We start from the raw sequence: 25,760 nt of genomic DNA on the forward strand, positions 1-25,760 counted from the left end.
CACTTTAAAGATTTGCACTATAATGTACATCTATAAACTCATTGAGATCATGCACTTTTTACATTTATAAGTTAACACTAGCTTAGTTTGGTTTCAAACATCATACTTGATAGTTCATGCTTTTCCCTTTTTTGCAGAAATGGAAGTAGCTGATTTTTGAAACACTGTCACATTAAATACGCACTAAGTACTTTGTAGTGGTTCGTTCCTAAAATTTGTGGTCATTCATACTTACCCTAATTAGGTCATGTGTGCCAGTTATTAAAATATTATATGGTGATTATTCATGTGCCCTTACACATGCTCATAAAGAATATTGTGGTTGGCCAGTGCACATGCCTGATATGTGGTATGATTCGAAGCACTGCCGACGGCGCAGTTCACCTGACGCGGCAGGGATATTGACTTCACAGGGGATTTCCCTTCCGGCCGCGTCATGTAGGATGCCGGAATCAATGCGATCCTTGGTGCGCGCAGTACCATGCATGCACCACTCTGATAACGTGGAAAGGATGTACACCTATGGTGAGCTCTATTTATATGTGAATAGACACACAGTATGCCACAAGCCCCCTGAGGAAGCCAACACGAAACGTGCATTGGGGCTGCTGCTGTGACATACCACATGGGTCAATTATGGCTATGAGCTTTTCTTGTGTTGTCTCTGTGACTGCATATGGTCTAAGGTGATCTTTATCACCAAGCACTTAGCAACTTGGGATTTGTATAGCTTTCTTGATATATTATATACACAAATAGGATAGAGAGATTTTGTCTAAAATCATTTATATCAAAGTTCATTGAAAAATACATAACAAACCAAGCATAAAACATCTGGATATACTATACAAAAGATAGACACTATAGTTACTGTGACTGAATGCTTCTAGCACTAGCACTTTATAGCAATACAACTGGATGTGCTCAACTTATCCCAGGTTACAATGGATAGTGGATGCCATGGCTTTAACATCTGAATCTTGCTACTAATCAACTCTAATTATACTGTATATTGATTATGTGCTTCCCTATGTAATATGTTAATTAATAAAAATTGTGATAATTGTATATGTACAGTTTACTGAAATTTTTTGGCATTTCTGTTGACATTTAAATGAAATCAAATGGAGGACCCCACTGCCGACAGAGACATGAAAAAGCTAGACTACACCTTGCCAAAATGTATGTGAGTAAGCCAAAATCCTTCTGGTAAAGTGTCTTGTGAAAATATGAGACCAAGATGAGCATTTTGGACAAGCACATCTTTCTACATTTTACTCAAAAAGGAAAGAGGCCTACAAAGAAAAGAACACAGCACCTACAGTCAAATTTGGTGGAGGTTCAAAGATATTTTGGGGATGTTTTGCTGCCTCTGGCACTGTGTGTCTTGACTGTGTGCATGGTTTCATGAAATATGAAGATTACCAGAGGATTTTGGGCCGAAATGTATTGCCCAGTGTCAAAAAGCTGTTTTTGCATCCTAGGTTATGGGCCTTCCAGCAGGACAATGACCCGAAACATACTTCAAGAAGCACCCAGAAATGGATGGAAAGAAAGTGCTGTAGAGTTCTGAAGTGGCCAGCAATGAGTGTAAATCTAAATCCCATTGAACACATGTGGAGAGATGTTAAAATTGCTGTTGGGAGAAGGCACCCTTCAAATATGACAGACCTGCAGCTGTTTGCTAAAGAGTGGTCCAAAATTCCAGTTAAGAGGTGTAAAGAAGCTTGTTGAGGGTTATAGGAAGCGATTGATTGCAGTTACTTATTCCAAATAGTGCACAACCAAATATTAAGTTGAGGGAAGTTGAGGGTTCCAACAATTTTGTCTGGGCCATTTTGGGGTTCTTCTGTGAAATTTTGCCAAATTTGCCTTTTTTTATCAAGTTTTTTGTGTTGTTCCAAAGGAAATAAACATGTGTATAACAAAACATATGTAATTGCAATAATTTTCTGTTAGAAATACTTCATTTTCAAGGGTGCCAACACTTTTGGCTATGACTGTATATGTAAATACTGCTATGGACTCAAATTCCTCAATACAAATTCAATACATTTTTCTCCTGCCAAATTAAACAAACCGTGCCCGATAAACAATGTAATTTTTTTTTAAATCAAGCCTATTCACTTTGTGTTACTTATTTTGAGATATATTAACCCCTTCACGATCTATGTTTAGGTACATCATAGGTCGGGTTTCCCCCGTTGATGCTGGGTCCAGCATTGAGCCTGCATCTCTTTAGGCACATGACAGCTGATTTGATCAGCTGTGTCAGGTGCCCCTAACAGCCACGGGTAGAATCGCGATTCACCTGCGGCTGTTAACATGTTAAATGACACTGTCAATTTCGGACAGCGGCATTTAACATGCACGCTGGAAGCGCATCACAAACCTCGCCCATTAGCGCCCGTTACATGATCGCGGGGCGCCAATGGGTTGGCATGACAACCGAGGGTCTTTAGGAGATCCACGTGCTTGAAATTGCAGATGACCATTTTTGCTACACAGCCATGCTACGTGTAGCACAAGCAATCAGAAGATCGCAGCTTCAAGTCTCCAAAGAGATTACTGAAGCAAAGTAAAAAAAAAAAAGTTGAAAAAATACTTTAAATTTAAAAAAAATATATATATAACATTTTTAAATTAACCCCGTTTTGCCCTATTAAAAAGAAAAACAACAACAACAAAAAAAAAAAACACATTTGGTGCCGCTACATTCAGAAATGCTAGATAAAAATATAAAAATAATCTGATCTGGCAATGGTGTAACGAGAAAAAAAAAAAAAAATCAAAATGGCAGAATTACAATTTTTGCAATAACAGGCGATCAAAACATCCTATATACCCTCAAATCTTATCAATGAAAACATAAGCTCGGCGCTTAAAAAAATAAGCCCTCAATAATCCCTAGATTCCAAAAATGGAGACACTACAGGTCTCATAAAATTGTGGGTTTTTTTTTTTTTTTTATAAACAAACTTTGGAATTTTTCTTCACCACTTAAATAAAAAAGAGCCTGTACATGTTTGGTGTCTGCGAATTCGTAATGACCTGGAGAATCATAATGGCAGGTCAGTTTTAGCATTTAGCATTCACCAGACTCGGAATTGGTTTCCTGTTTTCCAGTACACTATATGGTAAAATCAATGGTGTCGGTCAAAAGTACAACTCTTCCCGAAAAAAACAAACCCTCACATGGCCATATTGACCCAATGTCATGAAGGGGTTAAACCACTGAGAAGGCAAGGATAGACATATTTGTGTGTGACAGTGCTCCAAACCTCCACAGTGCCCCTTACATAAGACGGCAGATTACAGGCTGTAGTTTGTGAAAACATTGCAGACTGGAGGATTTGTGCACCGCACAGTTCTGCAGGTTATTACTGGTAACTAAAGTATATATCTGATCCATACACATCATTCAGAATTTATACAATCATCTATTATCTGACAAACACAAGTTATGTAAAACTGCCATGTCTCTTTAGGAGTATCTCCATAAGAAAAATAAATCAGTATTGCATTTAATTATGCCTGATTTACTGTGGAACCTTGTTCCTTTATGTAATGAGCCACTGCAGCGCCATTCATTTCACATTTCCAGTGCAGATCCATTTGCATACAGTTAGGTTTCCCAGCAGTTCCACCAATGTCACTTATAAATATCTGCTCATCGCAGTAGTTACTAGCCTTTTTTCTGCATTCATCATGACGGTACATACATGCCTTGCAATTCATGCTCATTTCCCTATATAGTTTAATTGCTACAAAATAGTATATAGAATATATATGTAATATATAAATTATCTACCAAATGTGCACATCAGTTGTGTAAAACATTTTTCATTTATTTTAAAGACACTTTATGTAATGAAGATGCTACAAAATAAATTAAGTAAGCATTTTTTAGATGATTGAGAGTCAAAAGGGATAGTCTGCCAGGCTGTGCTGAGGCTCTTTCACCCCTAGCATTAAAAAAGAAAGCAGTGACTATTAGAAGGCATTTGCAAGCTTTATTGGGGTTGTCTTAACTTACGAAATGGGTAAAATTTGATTAAAATTTTCAATTCTATCATGTACTACTCATTGTCATGGTTAACAGTCACCTCTGCAGTCTATCAAAGGTGGCCAGTTACCTAGGCAAAGAGCACTGTGCCTCTATAGAATAGGAAAAGTGACGCTTCCAAAGCTTGCAACATGGAAGAGGGCACAGTTCGGACCAGTGGGGTGACCAGACCAATGGTCTTATAGGCAACCTGTCACATCAATGACAGCTTGAAATCTTTTGTGGTAGTTGTGGATGAGGATCTTTATTTTCTTAGATGGTAAAGCTGCCCACTATTCTTGGCAAAAAGCCTCCAGTTCCTGTAAATTCCTGGGCTGTCTAGCATGAACTGTGCGCTTGAGATCTCCCCAGAGTGACCCAATGATATTAAGGTCAGGAGACTGAGATGGCCACTCTAGAACCTTCACTTTGTTGTGCTGAAGCCAATGAAAGGTCGACTTGGCCTTGTGTTTTGGATCGTTGTCATGTTGGTACATCCAAGTACCTCCCATGCGCAGCTTCTGGGCTGATAATTACAAATTTGCCTCCAGTATTTGCTGATAAAGTTCTGCATTCATTTTTCCTTTAACTTTGATCAAGTTTCCTGTGCCTTAGTAGCTCATACATCCCCAAAACATCAGCGATCCACTTCCATGCTTTATATTAGAAATGGTGTTCCTTTCATCATAGGCCTTGTTGCCCTCTCTCCAAATTTAACGTTTATGGTTGTGGTAAAAAAAACGGATTACTTACCGGTAATACTCTTTTGTAGAGTCCACGACAGCACCCACTGAGAGAGGGGATCCGCCCCAGGAACAGGAAACCTACAGAGAGATAAATGGGGCGGTCCCCCTCGCTCCCTCAGTTTGTATTACCGAGAACAACGGAGGAACCGCCATACATGTTTTAGTCATTTTGCTTGGGCGATTCATATATCTTACCCCTATGCAGTTTTAAGCTTACTAAGTTTAATCACATATCCAACTTAAATTATAATCTCCACCACCAAGGAGACCCATGTGTGAAAAAATTCTTACGGGAGGGAAGTGAGCGGGTGCTGTCGTGGACTCTACAAAAGAGTATTACCGGTAAGTAATCCGGTTTTTCCTCTTCGCCACGACAGCACCCACTGAGAGATTTTCAGAGATAATCACTAGGGCGGGCACACCGTGTTAAGGACTGATCTACCAAAAGTTAGATCCTCGGTAGAGGACAAATCTAGTCTATAGTGACTATAAAAGGTAGATGGAGAAGACCAGGTTGCAGCCTTACATATTTGTACAATTGGGACGTTCGCCCTCTCGGCCCAGGAGGATGATATGGCTCTAGTAGAGTGCGCCTTAATCCCCAGTGGAGGGTCTTCTCCTTTTGTCAGATACGCCATTGTGATCGCATCTCTAATCCATCTGGATATCGTGCCTGATGTAACTGCAGACCCCTTCCTGCTGCCCTGGAATGAGACAAACAGAGACCTACTCTGCCTCCAGGGACTGGTCCTATCAAGGTAGGCTAGCACAGCTCTTTTCACATCTAAGGTGTGATATTTCTCCTCGTCCTGTGTTGACGGGTTCTCATAGAATGAAGGTAGGCATATCTCTTGAGACCTATGAAATTTAGTTGCCCGTTTGGGCAGGTAGGACGGGTCCGTCTTTAAAATGAGACTGTCTCGTGTTGTTAACAGGAACGGTGGGTCTACTGACAGAGCATGAAGATCACTCACTCTCCTGGCCGATACTAAGGCCACCAGCATAGCCGTTTTCAATGAGAGGCACTTTACTGATGCTGAGCTTATGGGCTCAAATGGTGCCTGAGTGAAGGCATCCAAAACCAGAGTAAGGTTCCACGCTGGAAGTCGAGGCACATGCACCGGTTCTGCTCGTTGACAGGCCGAGATAAACCGAGTCACCCATCTATTTGCTGCCACGTTATAGTTAAACAGGGCTCCTAGGGCTGACACGTGGACCTTAAGAGTGCTTACTGAGAGTCTAAGTTCTCGGCCTCTTTGTAGAAACTCTAGAATGGCCGTAATGGGTACTTCACCAGCTAGTTTTGTTGGGTGAAAGGCCAGGAACTTCCTCCACACCTTAGCATAAATTTTTGTCGTGGACTCCTTCCTGCTTTGTAGCAGGGTATTGATTAGGTTCCTTGAGAAACCCTTCTGCCTCAGTAGCTCCCTTTCAAATTCCAGGCCGCTAGGTGCAGGGCTTTGGCCTGTGGATGGTAGCAGGGTCCCTGCGAGAGAAGATTCTGGTGCAGCGGCAGGATCCACGGGTCGGTTACCGACATGGCTCTCAGCCATGAAAACCACGGTCTTTTTGGCCAAAACGGGGCTATCAAGATGACCCTCGCCCTCTCCTGTCTTATTTTCCTGACTACTGTTGGTAGTAGCACCATCGGAGGAAAGGCATAGGCTAGTTGGAATGCCCAGGGTGCTTGGAGGGCATCTAGAATATCTGGGTTGTCCGACCTGTAGAGAGAAGCAAACCTTTTTACGCGCCTGTTGGCTCTGGTTGCGAAAAGGTCTATCTCCGGTCTGCCCCATTCTGACGCTATCATTTCGAAGACGTCTCTGCTGAGGACCCACTCTCCCTGGTATAGGGCCTGGCGACTGAGATAGTCTGCTCGGGAGTTGTCCACTCCTCTTATATGGAGCGCTGACAAGGAGAGAAGATGGACCTCGGCCATCTCCAGAATCTTTCCTGCGATAGACATCAGTGGCATTGACCGCGTGCCTCCTTGCCGGTTTATATAGGCCACTGCGGTGGTATTGTCTGTCTGGATCCTTACGTGGGCGCCTCTTAACTGCGGGAGGAAGCGAGATATCGCATAAAAAATTGCTGTTAGCTCCTTTACATTAGAGGAGGCCTCTATTTCATTCTCCCGCCACCAGCCTTGTACCATGTGCTCCTCTAGGTGGGCTCCCCAACCTAAGGGGCTGGCATCTGTGGTGAGTATCTTGGAGGGAGTCACCCACCACTGTACTCCCTTCGATAGATTGGAAGGAATTAACCACCATTTTAGGGATTCAACCACCTCGGGCGATAGGGATATCTTCCCTTCCAGCCGCCCCTGCAGTCTATCTCCTGCAGAATAGCCCACTGTAGTTCTCTAGAGTGGAACTGAGCCCATTGCACCGCTGGAATGCATGATATTAGTGACCCCAGCAAGGACATGCCCTGTCTCAATGATATTACGGGTCTTCCTGTAGCATTCTGTACTTTGTCGATTATGGCCATTACTTTGGCGTTTGGCAGAAAGCACTCCTCAGTTACGGAGTCTACTTGCAGGCCCAAAAACCTTTGACAGGTCACAGGCTCTAGTCTGGATTTCTCCCAGTTAATTAGCCAACCCAGTGTTTGTAGGGATGAGATAATTCTAGCTATTCTTGCTTCACACTGTGAAACAGAATTCCCCACTATGAGTAGGTCGTCTAAATAAGGGACAACTAGGGTGTCATTCAGCCTTACATATGATATTACTTCCAGCATTAATTTGGTAAATACCCGAGGAGCCATGGATAGCCCGAATGGCATTGCCGCAAACTGGAAATGCTGAATCCGACCTCTGAACCAGACTGCTACCCGCAGGAACCTTTGGTGCCCTTGATATATGGGGAGATGGTAGTAGGCGTCCTTTAGGTCCAAGACCGCCATATAACACCTGGGAAACAAAAGCTTTATTGCAGACTTAATCGACTCCATTTTAAACGACCTCAGTCTTAGGAAGGTATTAAGTTTTTTTAAATTTATTATAGTCCTGTAAGAGCCATCTGGTTTTGGGACTAAGAATAGAGGAGAATAAAAGCCCATCCCTGTTTCGTCGTCTGGGACCTCCACTAGAACCTGTTTAGATAGCAGTACCGCAATCTCCATCTCCAGTGCTTCCTGCTGAGAACGGGACTTCATAGAAGTCAATAAGAAGGAGTTCGGTGGATACCGAACAAATTCTAATTTTAGGCCTGATGATACAATACTTAGGGCCCACGGGTTTGATGTCACCTTCATCCATTGGCGGCTGAATCTTAATAGCCTGCCACCTACCGGTATAACGGTTTTATCGGGATCTGTCTCCTCTGAAGGGACGTTTCCCGAATAGTTTGCCTCTTTGCTTGGGGTCCTTATTTCCCCAGCGATCCTGGGGTCTAAAGTCTTTCTTTTTTCCGAACGGCGGCTTCCTGTAGGCCCTCCTGTTGAACGGAACATACGGGTTAGGGAACCCCTTTTTCCTCTCCCCCGCTTTTGTCAAAATTTCATCCAGTTCTGTACCAAACAGGTACTTACCCTGGCAGGGTATAGCACACAATCTAGTTTTTGTTTGTGTGTCTCCTTTCCACCCCTTCAACCATAAGGCCCGCCTGCCTGCATTGGTCAGTCCCGCGGCTCTAGCCGACAACCGGAGAGAATCCGCAGAGGAGTCGGAGAGGAAGGCCGCTGCTCCCTTAATGAGGGGCATAGAGGAAAGAAGCCTACTCCTGGCTACTCCACTTTTAATATTGTCCTCCAAGTCGTTCAGCCACACCAACATAGATCTTGCCGTACATGTGGCTGCTATTGCGGGCTTAAAGGCTGCCGTACAAGCTTCCCAAGATCTTTTGAGGAATGTATCGGTCTTACGATCCGAAGAATCAGCCAAAGTTCCCGAATCCTCCACTGGCAAGGAGGATCTACGGGAGGTAGAGGCCACTGCCGCATCCACCTTGGGGGCTCTCGACCAAGCCGTTAACTCCTCATCGTCAAAGGGATACTTACGCTTTGACGTTAAGGGGAGGAAGGTCCTCTGACCTTGTTTCTCCCATTCCCTCTTAACTAGGTCTTTAACAGCTGGGACCACTGGGAATGCTCGGACCTTTTTACGGGAGATACCCGCAAACATTATGTCCTGAGGGGTTTTAGGGTCCTTACTCTCCGGCAACCCCATGGTATTTCGGACAGACTTCACAAGATTACTGACACTGTCCGTGGGGAAACACGTCTGATCCTCGTCCTCTGAGGAAAGGTATTCCTGGGACTTATCGGAATCTAGTTCTCCGGTATCTGACGGCGACCTGGACGCCAGCGAGACTCCTCCTTTAGGTGAACGCATTTCTCTCATGGAGGAGTGACCCCCTAGACTACTGGAACCGCCTAAGGCCCGTAGTTCCTCTCTTATCAGTGCCCGGATATCCTCCTTCTTCCGTGAGGATTCCTCCTGCAAGGCCTCCTCAAGACATGATTGGCATAATCTCTTTGGGTGGCCATCCGGGAGGGGCTGCGAACATAAGGCACACTCACTATGTTTCGCCTTCTCTGTTCTTTTAGCCTAAAAGGGGTATGGACCAGAAGGAGAAGGCTATCAATTATCTAACCTGACCAAAAAACACTCACCCGTGAATTTCGTCAGCAACTACCGGCTGCGGTGTCCGGGACCCAGGCTGAGGCGAGGCATGGGACGACTTCTTTTCCTTACGTTTCTTCTCTAACGGCTCATCTTGTCTGGAAGGCCCAATGGATTCCTTCCTAGAGCTGCCACTTCTTCTGGTGCTATTGGATCTCCTCGTAGCACTGCTCTCTCTACTGCCAAGTGGGGATACCACTAGCTGACCTAATGGGAGCGCTGAGTCATCTAAGGACGACATGACTGCGCACTAGCGCTGTGTCTGTGGCTTCCTTTTAAAGCCTTTGCTATAGCTGCTCCTCTTTTTTTTTTTTTTTTGTCCACCATTTTTTTTTTTTTTTCAGCCCCTACTGCGCATGCGCGGGCGTTGTCCCGCGGTCTCTGCCTTCAGCCTGAACCCGGAAGTCCTCCTCCACTTCCAGGTTGCCTCTCCTGGAGCGCTGGGTCACCGCAAATATTGATGCGGCCAGCGACACCGCGCGTCTGCGCCCCCCTCCACGCACGGGGTCCTTCTCCTGCCAGGTATGACTCCCAGCAGCGCCGCTCAGCACACACCGCACAAGCCCTTCTGCCACACTGGGAGGGGGGGGGGCGCCGGTCTCCGTACGCCCGATGGCGTTTGTAATGCGTCCACCCCCTCGGGGGGGGGGGGGGGAGTATAGCCATAACCCCAGTGAGCTTTGGCACAACTTTGGCCTCCAGCCTCACCTGCATTACACCAGCTCTGGGGGGGGAAATACACCTCTCCGCCCGATGCTGCCTCCGGTCCTGGGGCCCCTGCTGCTCATATTATGCAGGCAGGCGGCTACCAGACCAGGTATCCTCTTCTGCGGGTTCTTTCCTAGGAACAGGAAACCAAACTGAGGGAGCGAGGGGGACCGCCCCATTTATCTCTCTGTAGGTTTCCTGTTCCTGGGGCGGATCCCCTCTCTCAGTGGGTGCTGTCGTGGCGAAGAGGAAAAATTTAATTTTGACCTCATCACTCCAAATTACCTTGTTCCAGACATTGTGGGATTTGTATCTGTGCTGTTTTACCTATTGTAGGCAAGATACTTTGTGGCATTTGCGCAGTAATGGCTTTCTTCTGGCGACTCGACCATGCAGCCCATTTTTCTTCAAGTGCCTCCTTATTGTGTATTTTGAAACAGCCACACTGTTACGGCTGAGAAAATACGGCTGAGAAAATAAATGCTGATGTGAGCTTCCCCATAGATAAACACTGGGCCGAGTGCTATGCAATGTTTTCTTGCACAGCACACAGCTGTATTAAACGATAGTGTGACTCCGGCCTTGGGAGGCAGAATGAACAAATCTACAGCTGGTGAAGAATTATTTTTCTTTATTTTTTAAGCCGTTTCTCGTGCAGTATAAGTGATTAGACAACTTAATTCTGTGCGTCGGTGCAATTACAGCGATACCAGGATTTATATCGGGCTTTTATGTTTGGCAGCCGTCACACACTAAAAAACACTTTAGCTTTTTTTCTCCAAAAACTAGATTTTGCATCGCCATATTTTACGAGCTATAATTTTTCCATATTTTGTCCTATAGTCATGTGAGGGCTTGTTTTTGCAATACGAGTCGACATTTTATTGGAACCATTTTCGGGCACATGACATTTTTTGATTGCTTTCTATTCTGATATTTGGGAGGCAGAATAAACAAAAACCAGCAATTCAGGAATGGTTTTCAGGTTTTTTTTTTATGCTATTTCACGTGTAGCAAAATTGATAAGGCAGATTTATCTTCAAGTCAGTACGATTACAGCAATACCACATTTATATTGTTTTTTATGTTTTGGCGCTTTTACACAATATAAACCATTTTATAGAAAAAAATAATCATTTATGAATCGCTTTATTCTGAGAGCGAGAGCTATAACTTCTTTAATTTTTCCACTGATTGAGCTGTATGGTGGCTTGTTTTTTGCAAGACAAGATGACATTTTCAGAGATACAATATTTATTTACATTTGTCTTTTTGATTGCATTTTATTACACTTTTGTTTGGTGTTAAAGCATCATTTTTTAGCTTATTTTTATTTACGCCGTTCATTAACAAGTGGGACAATTTAATAGGGTCGTGTCATTCTGGACGTGGTGATACCAAATGCGTACTTTAAAAAAAAAAAAAAATAATATATATATATATATATATATATATATATATATATATATATATATTTTTTTTTTTTTTTTTTTTGGGGTACAATATATTTTTATCTGTTTTTTATTATTTTGTGATTGGTTTAAAAATATTTGTACTATTTTTTTTCTACTATTTTTCACTTTTTTTTTTTTACTTTGCCTAACTATGGGACTTTTTGCAGTCTGATCGGCTGTAAAGCATAGTAAAGCTGGAGTTTTGCGGTTCACACGCTGTCATATGACAATGTGAGCCTGCAGCTGTGACTAGCGGTAAAATGGTTACCGCCAATCACAGGCATCACCTGATGAGAGAGTACTACTCTCATCAGCCATGCCTGCTGTTGCTGATGATAACGAGAGAAGGCATCACTGATGGGAGTATTCAACAGCTGGAGCCTCTGCTATAAATTAATTAAAAAAATTACGTGGGGTCTCTTCTATTTTTGATAACCAGCACAGGCAAAACTGACAGCTAAGGGCTGTTGTTAATATTCTGGGAAGGAGCCAATAGCTATAAAGGTTCCCAGGCTTTTCATATCTTAGCCTTTACTGGTTAATATAGGGGCGACCCCCCCAAAAAAAAAAAAATGACGTGGGGTCCCCCTTATACTCAATAACCAGCAAAGTATATGTAGACAGCTGCAGGCAGATATTAAAAGCCTAGGAAAGGACCATGAATATTGGGCCCACTCCCAGACTAAAATCCCATAGTCGGACCCGAACATCCATGGGTTCGCCGATCACTACTCCTGAACTGTTCTTTCACTCTCAAAATTATCGATTCATGGGTAAAATCTGTTTCGAGAGAATACAGATTTTCCCATTACGGAAATAGGAGATGGCAGATGGCGTTCAAAAATGACTATGTTGTTCCATGAGAACTTGCAGTATAATGTCTGTGTCTTCCTTCTCATTCCGGTTACACTTTTAATGAATGCTTAAGTAAATTAATGAAATAGCTATTACCAATATAACAAGTCTAAAAAAAATTATGACCATTGCCAAGATAAATAAGGGAATTAAAAATTACATATTAATAGGAAAATATTTAGTATTTTAAAATATGACTTTATATTTCTTCACAGAAAACAAATGACATCCATCCAAAGGTAATCTAATAACCAAACTTACCCACCACCAGAGCCTCCATTCTTGCTGAAGTGTGTTCGAGGCTCACTGGAGGCCAACTTTAATAGCTCAATCCACTCCCGCTCCCACTCATCTTCTGTGTAAACCAGTCCAGACTGAAAAGAAAAGGTCAAACCAAGAACAAACTGAGGCCAAGTACTTGAATATAAAGATTTATTTGAACAGTTATTATGCTGCTCATTACCAACTACCACTGATCGACACACTGACTCAGGGCTCATCCAGACGTCAGTTTTTCTGCATGAGTTCTAGCCGTGTTTTTTTGTACCACATTCCGCAGCCTTTTAATTTACTGTTAACAAGCCCTCCACTTCATCCTGGCAGTGCCACGTACCATATAAAAACAAGCTTTGAAATGATCCTGTGCTGTTTTCTAATGAGTGCCAAGTGGTCCGATGCTCGGTGCCACCTTTCTGCCCTGTAATGCAATTTCTCTGCCTATTATTATGGTGTATGACTTCATCCATGCAGCTGGCTAAGCCTTAAACCTGCATGTGCGCAGACTCTCTTCAAAAGTGAGACTTTTCTGAATGTGTCAATTGTAGGCGGTGGGGAGTTGGCCCATACTGTACATGTTAATGGGGATTTCGAGATTTAAAATTTTGATGTTCAATCTAGAAGAGAGGCCATTATTATCAGAATAGTGGTGGGATTACTATTAGTGACCTAACCACCTGTGGTTTGGGCAGCATAAATCAGAGGCTGGCAGCGTTATTACAGCCGTTTATGTGTTACTCTGAAACCTTCAGGCATTTCAGAGAGAACATACTTTGAAAAACCCATCAGGGACCATGCATCTTGAACTACTGGTCCAAGGTTGGTTGTGAGTGGTTTCTCCCGACCCTGCTTCCCTAGACTGACAGGCCTCTCCCTATACAGACACACAGAGAGACCTGTCAAATAGAGGAAGAGGGGCAGAGAGAAGATCCTGGGGACCAGTCTCGGACTAGTCATCTGAGAAGAGTGGTCCCTGGCTGGTTTTCAAACCATGTTTTTTCTCTGAAACACTGTTGCGTTAAAACATACCTGTCATTCCGTACTTTTTCTTCCTTAACAGTTTTTGGGATGTCATTATTTTTCCCCCAAGATACTATGATTACTACAAATGCTGATGTTAACATTTCTCCAGAAGAGAACTCTTTAGTTCAAACAGGTCAATCATTTGTAAATCTGTCTAAAGAAGAAGCCTCTGCACTTCGAAACTTGCAAACCAAATTGTTCTGGTTTCCCAATATAGGTTTACACTGCTATAATACACAAATCTGCCCATGTAAGGACCAAGGTAATAATTGATGTTCAGTGGCTGCGTTCCCAGGTCATTCTTTTGCCATCGATAATGTACATAATAATTAAGTTATAGTTTGTCTTCCACTGGAAAACAACTATGACAACACTCTTGAGGCATCGTACAGGGTGACCTTGGCATGACTCTACGAAGACTCTAGAGTATGTAGCTCAGAGCCTGCACGAAAGGTAAAATCTGGTAAATGCAGAGGAATCCACTAGAGTCCAATTACAGTGTCGCTGTAGACTGGTGTCTTTGTTGAGTAATCAAGCGGTTATAAGAAAGTTCTTACAGATGCCTTAATGTGCACAAGCAGCAGGAGCTAAGAAACTAGAAATCAATACCTCCTTATTCTGTTGTGTCTGCTGCCACCTCCACCGTCTCTTCAGTGCTTCTCGCTCTGCCCCACTTTTCATCATGGTGTAAAGAGCTTTCCTCAGAACAAGATCTCGATCATGAAATCCCCACATTCCTATTGTATAAGACAAAGTAATTTACTGAAAAAATTAAATACACAGATAATATGTCTTAAGCTAAAAGCTTCATTGCTCAGCTTCTTTCTTCTTCTGACATCCGGTGCGTAGAAAGTGAGAGCACTAAGCGATAACGACATAGATGATAATATTAACTACAATTCCAGGGAATGTGAAAAAGAGAAATTGGTTTATTGTTTAAATAAATTTTGACAAACATTGTTCACTTTGTAGGTATTGTTTTTTAATGACCAATGTCACCATCTACTGTATATTAAATAAAAAATATGTCCATTTTCACTCTGGCCATGCATGATAATACGCTGACACGACCTCTCTCTCAGTAGTGGGACCTCTGCATAGATCACAGAGCATTCATAGAAAACTTTCACATTGAAGTTAATGAGTCAAACTTGACTATTGCCATCAATGGCCAATGTGTCATATCTCTAAAGGCTGTTAACGGAAGGTTAGGCAATATGGCCGACCTGATAATCGAATACTGAAAATAATACAAAATGTCACAATCACAAAATAAGACCGATTAAAAATACATATATCAATATGTATTGTAAATTGATGTATAATTCTAGAGCTGCATGATCAATCAAATTAATCTGATCAAGGTGCCACTTGTGGTTGGCACAATTCTAGTTTTTGACATAATTTGGTTTTGGCTGAGCCCCCTCATCTTGGGAGCGTTTTTTTATCCATGTTGGAACAGATACTGTAGGAGGAATAGCTGCTGAGCTTCTCGACTGGGTAGAACAGCTCATACTTGTGAGAAAGGTGGTGAGTAGGGTAGCCAGGAGAAGATGTTTGAGCAGTAGTAGAGGAGATCTAGCAGGTGGTGGGAGAACTGATTTGGTGTCTTGGTCACATACACAACCTCCATAAACCTCAACACCTGGAGCACAGCTGGAACAGCTGCTTAAGTGCAAGAACAGCAGCAAATTTGTAGTTGTTGTTCCTGTGACTTCTGTCAACTCAGACTAATAGGTGATAAAATAAAGCAGAACAAAAGATTTGCTGAAGCATTCCTGATGTAGACTGTGCCCCAACAATTAGGCGCATCCATTAAGTCTACTACATGCAGCCTTCTAGGATAAATGCTTCTGTGGTCCTCCTCCATTCCTCAGTGCTAAAATGTGTCCCCTTCCCTTACCTATTGAATAATTAAATATCAGATCTATTCCCCTTCACCTTTCTGTGCGCTAGAACGAGTGCAATCTGATAAAGCGAGGGATTGCACTCGGACCAATCTTATTCGATGAGGCCATGCAGTTCTGCACATTGCTTCTCAGCTGCGATTTGACTCCGAAATCGGTTCAGTGTGAGAAAAAAAAAAAACGGATGTCATGTGGACCATGAGCATGGCATCCGATTTGTATGGATACTTTACAAATCTGTAGCATAGGGAACTGTAAACGGTCCTGTAAAAGATTAATAGCTGCTGAGTAAAAAAAAAACAGAAAGCTAGAAAAAATGGTCCCACTTTTCTGGATGAGAATGGAACAGATTTTTTTAATTCGCTTGTGTGACCGTGGCTTTAGAGGTTTAACAGGGTTAACCCTTACTTCATCTGAATCCAACTGGTGTGTGGTTCCCCATGTTGTCTCTCCTGTGCTCCTTTCTATATTTCATCACCTGTTTTCTCACTTCTGCCCACCATGAATTGCAATAAAGATTATGTATGATCCCTTGCCTGTCACCTCCATCTCCCCTCCCCCATGCTGACCAGTCATATCTTCCCCCCACGCTTCCCCCCCAAAAAAAGTAGTATATGCTGAAGTAGAGTTCTACTATAATTTACAGCACTTTCTGGTGTAGAGTATAGTCAATTTGTTGGGCTGCATTTGGCCTCACTTTCCCACTGAGTTCCAATGACGAAAAAAGAAAATGGAGACTGAAATCAAAAACATTGTGCTTAAGTAAAAAAAAAACTGAGATTTTATTTTTTTTGGCTTAAAGAAACACTCCCATCAAAGATTTTATCCTCTTAATATTTTGCAGTTATCATATTATATAGCAGTGGGTACTTACAATTTCTCATTTTGCCTTTCTACCTAGATAATTCTTTTTTCTTTGCTCTATATTGAAACAGGGAGTCTCTTATCGCTGCAAAATTCATTTCCCTCTTCAATTCCTGACCCAACAGCTCTGCTCTTCCCCCTGCCATTAACTTTTGCAATGATTGATGACTCATACAGAGAAAATTGACCTCCTGTTTCTATATAGAGCTTAGAAGAATTCCTCTAGTCAATTTTTAATCACGTGATGTCACAGACCTAATGGAAAAGAGAAGAATTAGCTGGGTAGAAAGGCAAAATGAGCAATTGTAAGTACACATTGCTATATAGTATGATGACTGCAATATATTAAGAGGATAATTTTGATTGGAGGAGTGCTTCTTTAATTGCCCAGTCCAATGTGACAAATGAACTTTTGTACAATAATTCACAGCCACCCCAATGTTGAATATGCACAATTTAGATGTATTTTATTATTTGAGGATGCTGATGTACATATGTAAGTTAGTAAGTAGATCACATACCAAGTCATCAACATTTGAGTGCAAGGGCATGTTATATTACAGTAAAGAAATGCAAATAAGCCAGACATCGTGCTGAACAAGTCAGGAGCTCACCCAAAGAAGCAGCATGCAGAAGGCAGTTCCCATCACCGGTTGTAGCTAATGGCAGCAGACGTTTGCAACTTGAGCAATTTGTAGACCACCAGTTGAGTCTCCCTAGGAAAAAATGATAGAAATACTTATAAGACTGCCAAATAAAAGGTGACATTGTCAAGTGCCATTGCCATAGTGACTGCAAGAAATGACAAAAGATGATTAAAGATTGCTAATTACTGATGGAATTTGATCATCTGCACATAAAAAGCTTCCCTGTTGAACTGAATTACTATTACAATTGAATTTGCTATTAATATCAGTCCAGCATCACAGTTCTAATGAGGAAAAAAGGAGCTCATATCAATATAAGGGAATCTGTCAGGAGGTTTTCGCTATGTAACTCTGAGGACACTGAATTCAGCTATGTGTCACTTATTAGACTGTGTGCCATTTACTTACAAAAAAGGTTTTATCACCAGGAGGACATCACTGCCCTGACTAAGTGCCTCCTGCCAAGTCGTCCAACTTCCAACTCCACATCTCCTTTGATAAGCAGCGATATGTCTATAGGCAGTATGACTGTGTTGATGAAACAAATAGGCACTCACCGTCCCATAAACAAATTTGTTCTTTATTGTGGAGTCATTAAAAAAACACAGCAGGCAGGCATCTAAGTGGACCAGGTACAACACGACGATCGTTTCACGTTACATTGCGATTCCTTTTTCTGATCAGGTTGTGAGAGATGTAGAGGCTTTAATTTAAAATGCCTCCTAATTTAACTACTGATGATGAGAAAAAGTCTTTAATTGAGATCAGGGGTTGGAAAGATACTACTGTAAGAAGGGCTGATAAGGAAGGGGCAACACAGTTTTGTTGTCTAGGGGGTTTTATTTGGAGGAAGCGTCTAGACATTTGTCAGATGTACTTACCTACTGTCCATTAAAGGCGATCCCACTAATAAATATCAAAATGATTTGAGAACATTTCTTAGCAAGCATGTGGAAAAAGGTACAAAATCTCACAGACAGGCAGAAAAATTGCTACCGGAAATTCCCTGTAGACCCCAAAGGTATCATATACCTAAAATCCACAAGCCTCGTTCCCATCCCGCTGGACATCCTATCGTTGCTGGGATAGGTTCCCTTACGGAACCTTTATCTAAGTATTTAGATTGGTTACTTCGTCCCCTTCTTAAATTTACACCTTCTTACATACAGGAAAGATGTATATCTTTGTACCGTGTTAAGCAGTAGATAGAATAATATTTAGAATTGAGAGTCCTCAGTGGTTGATACCTTTGGCTAACTGAAAAGATGGTAACACATTGTAAGCTTTCGAGACTACTCAGGTCCCTTAGCCTGATGAAGAGACCTGCGTAGTCTCGAAAGCTTGCAATGTGTTACCATCTTTTCAGTTAGCCAAAGGTATCAACCACTGAGGACTCTCAATTCTAAATATTTTTCACCTTCTTACATAAGAGACACGGGTGAGTTTTTGTCGGCCCTGAAAGAGTTTGGCGAGATGGTTTCTCATTGACTTATATAGACTATCTATAGACGAGAATATCACAAGTAGAAGGGGTTGAAACGATTGGAATAGCTTTATCCAGTACTGATAATGATGAAGAGTTTACTAACTTTATTAGTGAGGGGTTAAAATTTATTCTGGAACACAACGCCTTCAGATTCATGGATTCATGGTATGTGAAGCAGGTAGGTACCGCGATGCACCTTCGCTAATCTGTATTTAGCGATATTTTAGGAAAGATTTATCTATTCCACTAAAAATCCTTCTTTAAAACACATCAGGCTTTTCTTAAGATATGTGGACGACATATTCATAGTTTGGGACGGTCCTCAAGATTCTTTTTCTCAGTCTGTAGACTTTTTGAATACATACAATACCAGGAATAACAGGTTTACGTCCAAATTTGGAGGCAACAATTTAGAATTTTTGGATGTTTAATTACAGGTTAAAGAGGATATTTTAAAGATTGAGGTTTTTTGCAAGTCTTCCTCCACTAATTCCCTGCTACATTTTAAGACTGCCCACCCTTTTTACTTAAGAAAGTCGTTACCTTACAGCCAATTTCTGAGGCTTAAGAGGATAAATAATGATCCTGCTAGGTATAAAGAACAATCAATGGACCCCTATAATAGATTTTCTAAAAGGGGTTACCCTAAATCGGTATAGATGCAGCCTTAAAAAGAGTCAACACCAATTTTTCCACTGAACAAAATAAGGAAACCCAGATATTGCAGGGTAAAAAAGATAAAAGGATCATATTTAAATTTTAAGTTTGGACCTATGGACAGACAAATTAGATCTGCCATGAATAAAAATTGGCATTTGTTAGAGGGAGAAAGTGAAATCTCTGATACAATACAATTGCGAGGGGTCCTCTTGTTATATATTGAAGGAAAAAAAAATATTAAAGATCTATTAGTCCAAAAGCGGGTCAGGCCTGAATCAAATAATTGGTTACAAAAAAAATATCCCAGTAGGTAACCATAGATGCGGCAATGGTTCTTTTTGCGCATTCCATTTGACAACAAAATATTTCCGCCTGGGAGGACTTTCACATAGAGTGCGAGATTTTAGAACATGTCGCACTCACTGCATTGTTTATGTTATTTTCTGTCTGTGCGGTTTTCACTATATTGGAAAAACTAGTCGTCCCCTATTTGTGCGGTTTCGTGAACACTTTAACTCCATTGCTTCTGGTAAAGGGATTCCTAGACTAATTAGCCATATTAGGAATGTACATGGAGGTAATCCTGAAGTTTTGCGGTTTGCAGGTATTGAAGTTCCAAGGAAAGGAGTCCAGCTCGGCCTATTCAGTGAAAAACAAGTTTTATTCACCAAAACTTCATACATAGAGGATAAAAACCTTCAGTACAGTGGCAGACAAGTGATGATACCGACGCGTTTCTGGAGACTAAGCTCCCTTGATTAAGGACCCCAGCGCTGCACTGAGCCACTGTGCTGCCTATACTGCACAGAAGAATAATCAGAAGTCTTATCATTACACCATAGACAAGTCCATCGATCAACCTCCAATTTCTATAGCAAACGAGAGAAAGGGTGCTCGTTCCACTGGAGTAGAACACATTTCTCCCTAATTCAACAAGTAGTGTTGGAAGGAATAGCACCCCATATATGGGAGATATGCATCTTGGAAGACCGAAAAGATGTATTTAATTTCTCTAGTATATGAATGAAGGGCTGGGCAGACTATCGATTCAGAAAGAGAAAGCTGGAAAGTAATATTACCCATGGAGAAGAAGTCCAGTGATACAAAAAGCAACAGATGTGGAGGAATGTGGTGTGACTTAGCATTCTGAAAAAGACTAAAGATACAAATAAAGACTCTTGATTTTCCACAAAATTCATGAACCTCAAGCTCCCACTTATAAGAATTTGGTGAAAAACAAAATGCATGAATAAAAAAAATGAACAATTACATAAAAAATGCAAATGATAAATTAGGTCCTTAGAGTATGTCGTAGGACATGGACTTGATATGGAGTTAATTCTTAGAACTAGTCAATTTACTCTCAGCTGAGCCACAGCACAGAACAGTCATGTAAAACCATCACTCACTCTGTATGCAGCCAGGGGGTCTGATATCAGATTTATGTGTAGTGATACCAAAGTACGACACAGAATTAGATTTTTCCAGTTTGGGGTAATTCTAGAAAATGTTCCCAGGGGTGTTCACCATATTCATTATTTGGAGGAGCCCTTGGACTACAAGAACTAAAATTAAAACACTGCAGAGAAGTCACAGGGAACCATTAATACATGGGGGGGGGGGGGCTCAAACTAAATGATTACTAAAGGAATACTGCAAGCTTTTCATGCTATTACAGCAAGAAAATATCCTCAATGATGTCCTATCTGTAAAACAAAGTACTACACCACTCCATGGATGCCATTGACATGATGAGAAATGCCAATTTATTCTAACACTACAGGGTGGGCCATTTATATGGATACACCTGGGTGGGCCATTTATAAAGTTGGATCCAAAATGGCCAACTTCAAAATGGCCGCCATGGTCACCACCCATCTTGAAAAGTTTTCCCCCTCCCATATACTAATGTGCCACAAACTGGAAGTTGATATCACCGACCATTCCCATTTTATTTAGGTGTATTCATATACATGGCCCACCCAGGTGTATCCATATAAATGGCCCACCCTGTATAAGACTCCTTCCATAGAGCTCCAAGATTGTCTGTAAAGAAATAAAATATCCCAATGACACAGACAGGCAATTCCAGTGAAAACTCAATGACAGGAATCATGAGTTGTCAACCCCAACTTCCTGTCTTCTGTGGAAGAAAATGTAAGATTAACATTTTTTGTGAAAATATTTTAAGTCTTAAGCTCTTGTATACTAAATAATTGAATGATTTGTAAAATATGCTAAATAAGCCAGAAATGATAAACTTGTAGAAAAGTAATGAATCTTTATTATGTGTGATCTTCTATCACCAGCTATGGTCTACTGCTATTGCCATGAGAGCGCTCTAATGCCAGGACTCCATGTCCAGAAAGCAGGCAATTGTGACGTACGTTAGACACATGAGAAATCCCACGTCCACACTACACTGCTTCCGCTATAATGACAGTCTGGGGCAGTATTATAATAGATGAATTACTCCTGTTATATAGTGGAAAGGCTTTTATAAATCACATCTAGGGAAAAAAGTAATCACAATCACAGCTAATAACAGGCAATACTTTAACTGGCAATTTTGTAAGAAAATATTTTCTCACAAATACCATGAAATATATAGAAGTGAATAACAAAGGTAAACTAGCATTCCCAATGTGCACACTAAGAGCTGCACTGCCATAATGGTCGTACTGCTTGAACTGCTGTCAGGGGCTCGTTTAAAATTGAAAAAAAAAAGAGAAGCCGGGTGTTGCCTATTGTTGCTGAGCAGTGGGTTTACTGCAGTAAATGGGTCCACACACAAAAGACTACACATGGGCCAGATATTACTAGAGATGGGCGAACCCGAACAGTAAAGTTCAGTGTCCGTACAGAACACCTACTGCTCCGGGCATGGACACCGAACATAGACTTCACCAGGAAGTCTGGGTTACTGTTCGCGTTCGGCTGCCCGAACACCGGGTGTTTGTCACGCTGTTATATGTATGACAGCGCGGCAAACACCGCTTCTGATCGGGGTTGAAATCATTCCTCGCCGGTCAGAGACGCCGTTCACATGCTGTCGTCAAAAGCTAGCGTGAGCGCTGAGCTGTAATTGGAGGTATAAAGTTTACCTCCGGTCACTGGAATCAGCGGATGAGACTATGGCTCCCATCATCCAACACCTGCTGCCGCTAATAACAGCCAGGCAAAACGCACAGCTAGGGACTTGCACCCTCAACTGTCCGCTTCATCAAGGTTGGTTATGAAGAATAAAGGGGTACTCACGCTGTTTTTTTAAATTATTTAAATTAATAACTTAAAAATACGGCGTTGTGTCCCCCCCATTTTTGACAACCAGCCATGCTAAAGCAGACAGTGGGGCTGGTATTCTCAGGCTGGTAAGGGGCCATGAATATTGGCCCCCCAGCGTAAAAATAGCAGCCCGCAACTGCCCAGAAAAGGCACATTAGATGCGTCAATCCGGGCGCTTTGTCTGGCTCTTCCCACTTGCCACGTGGCAAGTGGGGTTAATATTTGTGGAGTTGATGTCACCTTTGAATTGTCCGGTGACATCAAGCCCACGGATTAGTAATGGAGAGGCGCCTAGGAGACGCCTATCCATTACTAATCCTATAGTTATATCGTAAATAAAGACACAGCCAGAATAAAGCTCTTTATTAGACATAAAACAAAACAGTTTTCCATTTTTATTTAAAAACAATAAACACAATTATACTCACCCAATCCCTCATTCCACCGAAGTCCTTGTTCTCCTGTAAGAAAACTAAAATAGAAAAATATCCCTCACATGTCCGTCGTTCTGTCCCATGCCGTAATCCATGTCTGGAGTATTAGTAGTTTCCAACCTGGATGGTGCCAAGATGCAAACATCCAGGCTGAGAAACACTGGTGAATGAGCTGCTGCATGCACAGCCTCAGTGACCACCAGTGACTTCATCGAGTTTACCTCCGGTCACTGAGGCTGTTTTCCCTGCTGGGCTGAACTGCCGTGACCTTGGTGAGATCCCAGGGTGAGAAATACTCTCAAATGGAGGACCTTAAGTTAAAAGGGGAATGGGACAAGGTTACTGTGAAAAATGGGGTTGCACAAGAGCAGGGGGCCGACACCAGGTTTCCATGTTTCACAGTATAAATGACGATCTGCTATATCAGGTCTCAGAGCAGCTGTTAGCACCAGGACATAAGCGTAGGGTACTAGACCTGGCCAATTCTCATGTCTTGGGTTAGCATCTGTGCATAGATAAAACCCAGCAGCGGGTATTTTAAAGAATCTACTGGCCAGGGTGTCATTGAGAGAGTTAAGTTTTGCCGTGTCCTATCAGTCAGCTAACTGCTCTTGTCTCCCGCTTCTGCAGTCTCCTGATTGCCATGGAACTTGTCTGGTCAATAGTTAAGTCTGCCAGAGGGCACGAATAGATCCTGGTGGTCACAGACTATGCAACACAGTAACCAAACGCGGTACCACTAAGAAACTCCTCCACCAGGAGTATAACATGAGAGCTAGTTCATATTTTCTTCCAGATGGGCATACAAAATAGAGATCCTGATAAACCAAGGAACGCCATTCTTGTCCAATGTAATGAGAGAATTATACAAGACTCTACAGATTACACAACTCAGGATGGCCTGGTGGAGAGTTTTAGTAGGACCTTGAAGTACAAGAAGGTCGTGGAAAAGAATGTCGGAGGCTGCGATTGCCTACTCCCGTATTTGCTGTTCTTTATCAGGGAAGTGCCACAGGCCTCTACGAGGTTCTTGCCATTCAAGTTCTTCTATAGTTAGCACCCTCGGGGACTTGAGGAGATCTGGGAAACAGAGGTTACGCCCTACAGAAGTATCATCGATCATATGGCCCAGATGCAGAACAGGAACGTGAGGGTGATGCCGATCGTAAAAGCCTCCTTCAAGCACAAGAGACCTAGGAAAGAGTCTACAATTCGTCGGTGAGGCTGAGAAAGTTTAGTCCTGGAGACTGAGTGTTGGTATTGCTCCCCACGGTTGAAAGGAAATTTCTGGCAAAGTGGCAGGGGCCGGATGAGGTGGTTGAAAAGCTGAGTGCCGTCAATTACAAGGTCCACCAGTCAGGGATAAAAAAGAGCCATATCAAGTCTATCACATCAACCTGCTTAAACAATGGCGAGACAGGGAACTAGTGGAAGTTATGTGTTTTGCGGACAATCCTGAAGCCAAGATCAAGGATGTCACAGTAGCAGAGACACTGACACCGGCCCAGAAACAGTGCTGAGAACTGCTTCGGCGGAACTGGGACCTGGTTTTGGAGTTGCCAAGACATATGCAGGTTAACATTAAATTCTGATGGAACCACATGTGCGGTAGAATCAAAAGCCATATAGAATACCCAAAGCCCACCATGAGGTGATTTAGAAGGAGATGAGGAGAATTTTGAGCCTGGGTATCTTCAAGGAGTTAAAGATCAGCTGGTCGAGCCCCATTGTTCTCCTGCCGAAGTCTGATGAGAGAATGGTGTTTCTGCAACGACTACAGAAAAATGAGGTGTCAAAATTTTACACTTATCCATTGCCCTGTGTTGATGAACTCCTAGAGAGGCTAGGGTCAGTCAGATACATCACCACCCTGGATCTAACGAAAGGTTACTGGCAAATCCTCCTCTCTCAAAGTGCCAAGGAGAAGATAAACTTTTTCTATACCTGAAGGTTGCTTCCAGTATACCAGAATGCCGTTCAGGCTTCAAGGAGCTAAAGGTACCTTCCAGATGGCCAAATGGTCTCCTGAAGCAGAGATGGTGTTCCAAGAGCTGACGCTCGTCCTACGTAGGCATCTGGTTTTGATCGCACCTGACTTCAGTAGGGTATTCGTAGTCCAGACGGGTGCCTCAGAGGTCGAGCTAGGAGTTGTGTTGTCCCAGGAAGTAAACGGGGAGGAACAGCCAGTCCTATAATTAAGTAGGAAACTCTCCTTTGGGCAGAGGTGGGGATATGTGACAAAGTCATTTGCAAAGTATTGGAGGGAAGATAAGTATCACAGAGGTTCGTTAGATTCAGATATATGAACCTAGGAAAACACTCCAATGAACTAAGCTAGGTTAAGGCTAGGTTGCGTGAACAGTGTAGCGTGGGTGAAGTTTAGAGGATAAATACACAGCCTTCTGGCTCATTCAGTGTTGGGTGTGCCTGGAGGTGCAAGCTCCAGAGCTGTGTTTTCATGATCAGAAAAGCTGAACTTTGTTTTTTATGTCTGAGCGGGCGGATCCCAGCAGCAATACGGACTGTGCCATATGTTATGTTTTGTTTTCTCGTTAGGCCAGAAACGCCGTGTTTGTTTTGCCAATGTTGCATTGGTTTATGCAGCACCTTTAATAAACCAGTGGCTGATGTAAAAAAAAACTGCGATCCTAGGTCTACCTTTATGTGCAGCCGCTTGAGCCAATCTACCACACTATTTAAAAACGTAGAGCACCTGATTTTTTTTTTTTTTTAATTCATTATT

General features: G+C 42.3%; 1 protein-coding gene across 5 annotated transcripts in view; it reads right to left on the reverse strand.

Moving 5' to 3' along the window:
• OTUD7A (OTU deubiquitinase 7A) overlaps positions 1-25,760 on the reverse strand; it is a 325,610-nt gene that overhangs the window by 80,382 nt on the left and 219,468 nt on the right. For all 5 annotated transcript variants that reach the window (XM_073586902.1, XM_073586903.1, XM_073586904.1 and 2 more), the window contains 3 exons: positions 17,120-17,221; positions 14,344-14,471; positions 12,697-12,809 (listed from right to left, as the gene is read on the reverse strand). In XM_073586902.1, the coding sequence (XP_073443003.1) occupies positions 12,697-12,809; positions 14,344-14,471; positions 17,120-17,221 (343 nt within the window). The remainder of the gene's footprint in view (positions 1-12,696; positions 12,810-14,343; positions 14,472-17,119; positions 17,222-25,760) is intronic.

Source organism: Dendrobates tinctorius, unplaced genomic scaffold (genome assembly GCF_039654945.1).
Source record: "Dendrobates tinctorius isolate UK_male_01 unplaced genomic scaffold, ASM3965494v1 ptg000097l, whole genome shotgun sequence".
Taxonomy (NCBI): domain Eukaryota; kingdom Metazoa; phylum Chordata; class Amphibia; order Anura; family Dendrobatidae; genus Dendrobates; species Dendrobates tinctorius.